Source organism: Nansenia antarctica (assembly GCF_963989245.1).
Source record: "Nansenia antarctica genome assembly, chromosome: 6".
NCBI lineage: Eukaryota > Metazoa > Chordata > Actinopteri > Argentiniformes > Microstomatidae > Nansenia > Nansenia antarctica.
The window spans coordinates 45,453,909-45,463,472 of NC_137676.1; the positions used below are offsets into that span (position 1 = coordinate 45,453,909).

The window sequence follows — 9,564 nt, forward strand, 5'->3', positions numbered from 1 at the left end:
TTTGTATACAAACATGTTGTTATTGGCCAGGAGTGTTCTAGGGAAGTGTAAAATGTTCTGTTATTGGTGGCTGCCTCTTTGAATCGTGTGCGCATGCAGAAACACAGCTAATGTCTGACACTGCAAGTGGGGTTATATCATTATTAGAGAGGATATTGTTTGGAACTTCAAACAGAATTTGGCCGCGGTGGCCAGAGGTGGCAGATGTCCAATAGACGTATGCCCTGCTCCTTTAACAATTACGCAAAACATTGGTGATGACCTTAAAAAAGGGAAATGATTAGAGCATGCAGAGAGGTCGTGCACCAGGAAAACTGCCACAAGCACCAATCTGTCACATTCTGTTCTTTTTCTAACCAATGGATTCTAATGGATTTTTTAGATTCCACTGCAGGATCAATGTTTTACTGCAAAGATACACATCAGGTCAATACAATACAACCAGCAGCTTATGAAATGTTCTTTTAGAGAAAAAAGTGGGGGGGGAAACGATGCAAACACACACACACACACACACACACACACACACACACACACACACACACACAGGACAAAGCTCTCTCACCCTCCCTCCCTTTCCCCCTCTGTCTGTCCCTCTCTCTCACAAATCTATTTTATTATTAATCAGTTGGTTGCACATCTGCTTGCTTGCTGTGTGTGTTTTTTTTTGTTTTTTTTATCAATAAACCACTTATTGCTTTTAGTCTAGAATGTGACCTTGCACATTGTGTGTTGTCTTTTGGGGGGCTGACCTTGAGGGACCTGTTTGGACTTTTCACACACCACTATCCCCCGAACAGCAGCCCTCAGCCAAGTGCTACACACACTCCCGCCACACCGCCTCAAACACAAACAAGATGCCAGGAGACAATGACACACACACACACACACACACACACACACACACACCATACAAGACAATGGCTGAAGAAAACAATGTATATTTCAAGTGCAAAGGAAGGGGAAAGACGTTGAGCTTGGGGGGCAATCAGACAGGAAAGTTGAAATCCGAGAACAAATATGCCCTCAAGCTTCATCACAAACAGGGTAATTACAGCATTTTCTAGAACGAGAACAGGGACCCAGAACTTTTTTTTATTGGCATGGAAAAAAATACACTGTGTGACGAGAGCCATTCTGACAAGCAAAAAACAAAACACACCACTTTTATACAGTTTGCGCTGAGGGTCATCCTTCAGATTCAAATAAAGACATCATTTCTCAGTATTTCGGGGACACCATTTAAAACAACATCCAAATATGACTAAATCAAGTTAAAGAAGAAGCACAGTCCTTGACTGTAGCACTAGCCACTGAGAAAACGTAGATTTTATTCCTAAACATCAGATGGTTTGGGAGAGACAGGATTATGTACCCCACTTCCTGCAGTGCGGGTTTAAGAGCCACACCAGGAGGGGAGGTTAATAAGACATCCGCCATATTAGATGAGCAGACGACCTGGGTCTACCGTGCTGCATTGGGGGCAGTGTGGGTAATACACTGGAGAAGGGGGCTCGGCTCGCCGGCTTGCCACTCGAGGGCCCTTGAGCTAATATCTGTACAGATTAACTGCTTGAGTTGTATTTTGGTCACGGGGATCTTTTTGCTTTTGTTGCAAAGGCTGGTGGGGAGGGTGAGCTGATGTGGCGGTGGCGGTGGAGGAGTTGGGGGGGTTGGATGGTGGTGTGTGTGGGTCTGTGTGAGTGTGTGATTATTCATTATCTTTGGGGATATATTTAATTGACCAGGTTCCGGAGCCACACTGCTGAGTAAGTCAGCCCCCCCACCATCACCATGTACTCCCCCTCTCTCCCCCCCTCCCCCCCCTCCCCTACAGTCTGCCATCAGGGCCCGTCCTCCAGGGGAAACCCAGCACACACCGCTCCATTAGTTATCAATTAAGAGTGCGGAAATCTCCACCTGGCTTGTGCACTGTGTGTGTGTGTGTGTGTGTGTGTGTGTGTGTGTGTGTGTGTGTGTGTGTTTGTGTGTGTTTGTGTGTGTGCATGTGCGTGTGCGTGTGGATGTGTGTGTGTGTGTGTGTGTCCAATCGTCCAACGCTTTTGTCCATGAGGTTAACCTTGATATGAGGCCCTGTCAGGCCAGATAATGTCAATCAATGACAAGCCCTCCAAGATAACCCCTTAATGTGAAACCTAAAAAGCAAGGCTGTTTAGATGTTTAGACATGCCCCCTTTCACCAGCATATGAATTGCATTACAGGAAAATGAGTTGTGGCATTTGTTTAACAAGACTCTTAAGACATTTTGACAGCCTATAAGGCACTTTGCAGTTAAAAAAAATAAATAAAGCCCACCACCAAAGCCTACTTGCGTAAGGCAACGTTTTGACGGGCAGTTCCAGCTCACTGTTGAACAAAAAAAAAAGGGGTGGTTTTTCCCTTGGAAACGTTTTGTGCTCCCGGAGACTGCTTAATTGATTTTCAAGGTTACTTTTCAAATTTGTTTTTCAGATACAGGGGGATTGTGTGTGTGTACATGTGTGTATGGTCGCACACATGTGTGTGGTGTGCATATGTACACACATTCCTGTTGAGACATGAGTGTTTATGTGAGAGTGCAGTCAATGTTTTTCAAGAAATGTCCTAAAATTTCCCCTACTTGGACTGTTTGCTGTGTGCTGCACCCTCTTCAACTTGAAGCAAGTGGAGGAGGTGACATCAACTCAAAAGCATACATTTCCAGACAGGATGCCTTTGCTGACAACATCGATCCCAGGCCACCATTAAAACATTTGCTCTGCTTGACAGACGTTTTCTCTTTTGGAGTTTTATGTGCAGTGGAATGAATCACAGGTGCCCCCTAAATGTCATCCAGGACAGGTACAGTACCTGCCTAAATATCGACCAAACCGTAAGACAGTTTATAAGACAGACATACACAGTTTTTCTAGGTGAAAAATCTGGGGATTGCCACTTTTTTTATGTGTGTGTGTGCCTGCCTAATTCCTCCCTGCAGGGCCTGTAGACATCAGGGTATTCTCCCCTCTCACATTGCTCCTCTGACTACTGGCTGTGGGTCATGTCATCTTCTCTGGGACACACTGTCAAATATGTACACTGGCACATCTACACACTCGTGAAAAATAGGATGATAGACATCCTAGCTCAAATGACTCCACTTAAACAGGTTTCTATCAAAAGTTAAATCTAAACTGAAGGTGAAACTAAACATTGCTGTTTTACCTAAAACAAGACATGTCTTCGTGTCTGAGAGTTTTGTTGAAAGAGGAATGTGTCTTGACTGGATTTGAAGGTGTGATAAAACAACATTCACATTGCATTCAAACTAAACTAACGGCGAAACCATAAAGCAGCAAAGCTGCTTACAGAGAAAAAAGGGGCTTCTATTTTTGGTGACAGAACACAAAAGGAAGTGTTGCTAGCTGACTCAAACAAATAACTTGCTTTTGATGAAAACCACAACAGCTACTTTTGCATTACACCAAAACCCAGTTGATTTCCTGAATTTGTCTTCATGACTTGCCACCTTTGTGAGAAGCAACTGTCAAAATGTCAAGCACAGAAAAATGTGAACTTGTTAAAAACGGTCTATTTTATTTTGGTCACAAAATGTCAGATTAAATGAAAGAATCCTCAAAAACTGAATATTGAGGCTTGCATGTTTGAGCACCTCACAGCTGCCCGTTTTACATTTCTGCAACATTAATATTCCTCTTATTATTATTTTAAAGTGAAAACGGATACTCTGTTGAAGTGCAAATCTGATGAATTACGGTAGCAGATTGCTGCTATTAATTATTAAAAGCTATTTTATAAATATTCAGGTCTGTCATGCATCTAATAATGAACGCTTTAGAGAAGGTTACTTCCCGTGCGCATCCTAACGTGTCAGAAATATCACTTTTAATCACGCTCGTGTCAGGGGTGGTGGTGGTGGGATCTGAACTTGTGGAAAAAGAACCAAATCTTCAGCTAGGCCCACTCCTGTGCTCATCCACAGCTTTCCGTTTCTGCTGCTTTCACACTGTACAGTCTTCTGTCCAATCGTAAAAGGTGCAGAACAGTTCTTGAACTTCCTGCGTGATTCTTATCGTATTCATTTGACTAGAGAATAATGCATCAACAGCGCTCTACCTTCTGGACACACCTAGTCCCAGCGCTACCACAGCCATATGGTACACTGATGCATATTCATACCATTCTCTCTTGGAGTGTCGGCATGCACAGAGGCTGAAACAAGTGCCTTGCAACTTCAAATAGAAAGACGAAAAGAAAGAGGGAAAAAGGCTGGACAAAAAAAGTTAGCCCAATATCCTGTCTCCTTTTTTCTTTCTTCCCCTCTCTTCTGTGTGGAAGACAAGTATGGGTGCTGATGGGTGATCCCCTGTGTCCTCCTCTGTACGGAGGGCGAGGACGGAGCATGGCGCTCCATGACTGTCTTCCAGTGGCAGGGAGAGGCGGGGGTGTCAGCCTTCCGTGTAAACTGTGTTGTCAGATGGGCTTGACGCTCCTACTGTACCAGCAGGATGAATATCGCAGGCACCCCAACGTCCACACACAAACATACACACGCGCACACACGCACACACACACACACACACACACACACACACACACACACACACACATACACACACACACACACACACACACACACATATACAATGGAGCACGCTAACATTAACACTGTCAGAGCTGCAATGCTACCCCTTCATTATCTGCACACGGGGCCTCTGTGTGCGCTTGCCACACTGTCCCCTCCACTGGTTCTCTACAGAGGTAGTAATTACTAAAGCTAACATCTCTCCCTCTCTTCTCTTTTCCTCCTGCCCCCTCCTCTCCTCCCCTTTTTCTCCCATCTTGTGCAACACACTCGAGTGCCGTGCCAGTCTTTTACCAGCCGGTGACACAGTTGACGGCATGCCAGCGACAGTGGCAGCGTGCGTGCGCGTGTGTGCAGTATTAAGTGCCGTTTTATCAAATTAGTTTGGTACCCAGCTGATGTGTAATAAAGGTACAGTGGGATCCCACAGGTCCACAGACATCAATCCTCAAGGCCTCCACCAAACTGTGGAGCTGGCACGGGCTGGAGTCGGCCCAACGCACTGCCTAGGAATGAGCTTACAGCCCCCTAAAAACTAATACTGTACTGTACTGTACTATACTTTTGATGTATGCAATTGATGTATGTATCACTGCATCATATTTACATATGCCTCCTGTATAATATCCATTTCAGTCATTACTCATAATATTTTCAAAATGCTGGCTTTGTGCTTAGTGCAAAAGTCAACGTGTGCTTAAAGTGAAATTGCAGTTGACTGTTGGTGTACTATGTTAGGGTAATAGGTTGGGATGAGAGAGATGCTCCTTTTCTTGCATGGCGTTTTTCATTACTAACAATGCCCCCTCTTTATCCTCCCTCCCCGTTGGAACCATGTCTTTATCAAAGGTGACGGCATGCTCCAGTGCATTTTCTCAAACGTCTTCTTCTTCCCAGCCATTTCCCAAGCCGCCTCTCCCTGGCGAGCGTCAAGTCATGAAAAGGAGGGAAGATTTGATGGTGAGATCAAAAAGAGGAGAGAAGGACAGAGTGGAGAGTGAAGACGGGAAAGGGAAACTATACCTCCCCATGCCAGCGGTGAAGGTAATTTCACGGAACAGGGGCCCCCTTTTTAGACGCAAATACAACAAAACGCCAAAGCCGTCACGAGACATCAAAATGGGGGATTCTGACTTCAGAGGGCCTTCAGATGCATGAGGAGTTGTCAGTGTGGGCTCTCCCCCAACCGGTGGGACTCATGGCAAAGAACAGAAGGTACTGCACCGGCAGGCAGATCATAACCAATATCAGCAGCACCGCCACAAATACAAGTCTCCTTCGCACTCAGATCACAAGAGCGACTTCAGAACATTCTTACAGTATACACACAATGAATCTTGAATTGTTTGACACAACCTTAGATACAGTATGTTCTTACACTCCCATTTATAGTACAATGGGTTTAATGACAAAACAACACATACAAATAACAGGTAAAGAAGGTAAGTAGCATCTTCCCTTTTTCTCTCACTAACAGTTAGGGTTAGGGCTGTCTCCCCTGCTTAGGAGACAGAGGGCTTCAACAGGTGCCTCTAAGGCAGGGATCCAGTTGTCTCCTATTTCATACGGAGAGATCTCCATTGACAAATCAACGTTTTCCGCACTTCTTGTTGGCCTGAGATGTGTCACAACATGCAAAGACGCATCATCCACATTTCCCCTAGTGTTGTTTTGTTCATTCTTTGAGCATTAGACTCACTCTAAATAGCCTGGAGGACATAATATTGGTTTTGTTCAATTTGAACATTCTCCTTAAACCCACCATTGGGCCAAAGATATCAGGGCATAAGGCAGACTTTTGAGACAGTATTCAGAGAGGTTCTGAGAGTCCCTTGTGAATCAGAGAGAGGGAGATAGAGACACAAATAGACAGAAAGAAAGAAAAAGAAAGAAAGAAAGAAAGAGAAAGCAAGAAAAGAGAAAGAAAAAAAGAGAAAGAAACAGACAAACAAGCTTGGCTCTGCTATATGAGTTTAGTTAGCCAGAGAGTTAGCGTATGAGTTATGGCTAGCTACGGGCTGAGGGACGTTGTATTTATGGGGAGACTGAGTGAGTGTTAAATCCCTAGTAAGAAATAAAGTCGTCCCTGAGCTAACTGGGGGAAACATTTCACTCAGTCTAAAAGGTGGCTCGAAAAAATTAAAGCTATCCCTCTTCCTACTGTAGAGAAGCACTATTCCTTATTCCACACAGGAAGGGAAAAAAAGAACTGTAGATCAAATTCAAGTGGCCTGAATCTTTAAACAGTATTTGAATAGTGCAGAGTATTATCTGAGTAGATAATATCACAAGGGTCAAGAGCCAACAGGGGGGGAAGAACCTGATTCCTTTAAAATTGCACACAGGTTTTCTGGGGGATTTTAGCCATATGGCTGCTAACCAATACACACAATACTGTAGCTAGTGCACTTGTTGCAGCAGTGGGTCTTCCAAAAGCTTTTCCACTGAAGTTGACTAAACAAGTGGAAATGTGCTGTTGTTTAATTTCAACTGAATTAAATTAACAGAAAAGGGTATACTGAAGTGAACAGAAAATGAGAATTAATCAGATTCAACTTTTGGTTGGAAGAATAGAAAAGGGGTGAAGGGTGATGTTTCCACACACACGCACTCAAACCTCTAGCCAACCAGCTACCCCCAAGAGCAATAACAATTATTACTTAAAAATGCTATATTTTTACATTAACTTAAAAGGCTATTTCTTTTTCTTCCCCTCCAGTCAGTGCGGCCTCACTTACTCTAAGTATCTCTATAAATCACCAGTTACTGTTAACATGTACTCCACAATTCAGTCATCAATCTCCTACCAGGTCAGAGTGAAAACTGGTGGAAATATCTGCTTAGTAAAATCTAGCTCTCACAAATGCATGTGCACGCACACACACACACACACACACACACACACACACACACACACACACACACACACACACACACACACACACACAGAGAGAGCAACCGTAGCAGTCCTCTGGGATGTAGGAGCAGTTGCCAGATCGCCACGGTAACGTGAGCCAAATTCAATTCTGACTTCACCTTTCACACAGGAAAGCCGGTTCCGTTTGTTATAAAAACAAATAAACAAGACCCGTGAAATAAAGTGAGAAAACTTCTGCCTGTTTGTTTCCAAGGGCCTCACTTAGTGATGTAAGGCCTATGTGTTGCCAGTAGGAACCGTCACTGCATAGTAGAAGAGAGGGCCGCATGCAAATCTTTGTTTAGATTTGGAGACACAGTATTTATTTAACCAAAAGGGTGAAATCTAATTGTGCAAGAGGAGTTAGAGGATTATTCCTCTCAGAAGAGAACAAGGCAAGGAGAAGAGTCTTTCACCCTCTTCAGCGGATACTGTTTAAACCAGTGCTGTGGAAAATCCCCCCCGTTAACAAACCTTCCTCACTACATCTGTATTTAAAAAGAAATAAATTACTCCACAATACTAGAAGTCCCTCATTTTAGCCCTTCAAACATTGTCATTTGTCAGTTTGCTGAGAAAGTCTAGATTTGTTTTAATTACGTCCCATTACGGGTGATGGAACGTTACGGACAACAGCAACGTTTCTTCAGTAAAACATAATAATCAAATGCAGTATAAGGCTAATCATGCTTCAAATGCTTTTGAAATTGATCAAAGTTCAACAGTGTGATATAGCATAAGAGTACACCTGTAGAAATACTCAGGTTCCTGTGAAGTTCTAAGAAAAGATTTCCCTAATTGAAAATAATACTTTCTTGAGACCAATCATCCACAGTGTGGATTCTTCAGAAACTCTTATGGTCTCTGTCTGTCTATCTCTGTCTCTGTCTCTCTCCCTCCCTTCCCTCCCTCCTTCCCTCTCTCCCTCCCTCCCTCCTTCCCCTCTCTCCCTCCCTCCCCTCCCTCCCTCCTTCCCTCCCTCCTTCCCTCCCTCCCTCCCTCCCACACACATTGACACCACCCACCCCCATCTCTACACATGCGTGCCTCACACGCCTGACCAACTGCCACCCAGCGGCAGACCTGTGTACCTCAAGGTATCACTCAGTCTTTCCTCCCCAGCGAGAGTGTGTGTGAGAAAGAGAGAAGTGGGAGAGAGGGAGAAAGAGAGAGAGAGAGAGGAGAGAGAGAGAGAGAGGAGAGAGAGAGAGAGAGAGAGAGAGAAGAGAGAAAGAGAGCGAGAGAGAGAGAGAGAGAGAGAGAGAGAGAGAGAGAGAGAGAGAGAGAGAGAGAGAGAGAGAGAGAGAGAGAGAGAGAGAGAGAGAGAGAGAGAGGGGAAATAGAGTCTTACCTGACAGAAGACCGCTCTCTGTGCTCTGTCTCACCTCTCCCTCCTGCTCTGGAAGAATTCTTTCCACAAAGCAAGGCATTTTCCGTCCTCTCCTCTCCTGAACCGTTCTCTGCCTGGGCTGTGCTCTCTCACTCTCTTCTCTCTTCTTTTCCTCCTCTCTCTCATTCTCTCTCTCTCTCTCTCTCTCTGTCTCTCTGTCTCTCTCTCCTCCTCCCTCTCTCTCCCTTCCACTGTCTTTCTCTCTTCCTCCCCCCTCTCCCCCTCCCCTCCCTCATTCCTTTCTCTCCTGAGCACAGATGTCAAGGCCGTGTGAGTTTACCCACTTTACCAGTAAGGGGTCCTTCACCACCCTCTCCACCCCACAGCCACTGTGGAAAACAGGCCCCGGGAAGAGGAGCCACTTAACCGGGCCACCTCGTCGCCTCCTGTCACTGCTACAATGAGAGTCTGTGCCGTGCAGCGAGTGAGCGCGTGTGTGTGTATGTGTGTTTGGCAGGTGGGAAGTGGGTGGTGCACTCCGGGCCTGCTCCTTGCCCTGTTTGGCCCTGTTCAGCCCTGTTTGGCCCGGTTTTCCCCCCAAAGGACCATGGTACGGTGGCACACACAGATTGAGTTACACTGTATCCCAGCCAGCAACCAGGGAGGAGGAGAGGAAGCAGGCAGGCACACACACACACACACACACACACACACACACACACACACACACA

At 45.2% G+C, this 9,564-nt stretch overlaps 1 protein-coding gene across 1 annotated transcript in view; it reads right to left on the reverse strand.

Moving 5' to 3' along the window:
• Positions 1 to 8,933, reverse strand: part of casz1 (castor zinc finger 1) — a gene marked incomplete at both ends in the record, with an annotated part of 47,620 nt that extends 38,687 nt beyond the window's left edge. The window contains one exon of the mRNA XM_080534071.1: positions 8,855 to 8,933. Within this exon, the coding sequence (XP_080390197.1) occupies positions 8,855 to 8,933 (79 nt within the window). The remainder of the gene's footprint in view (positions 1 to 8,854) is intronic.
• Between the last annotated feature and the right edge of the window lie 631 nt (positions 8,934 to 9,564).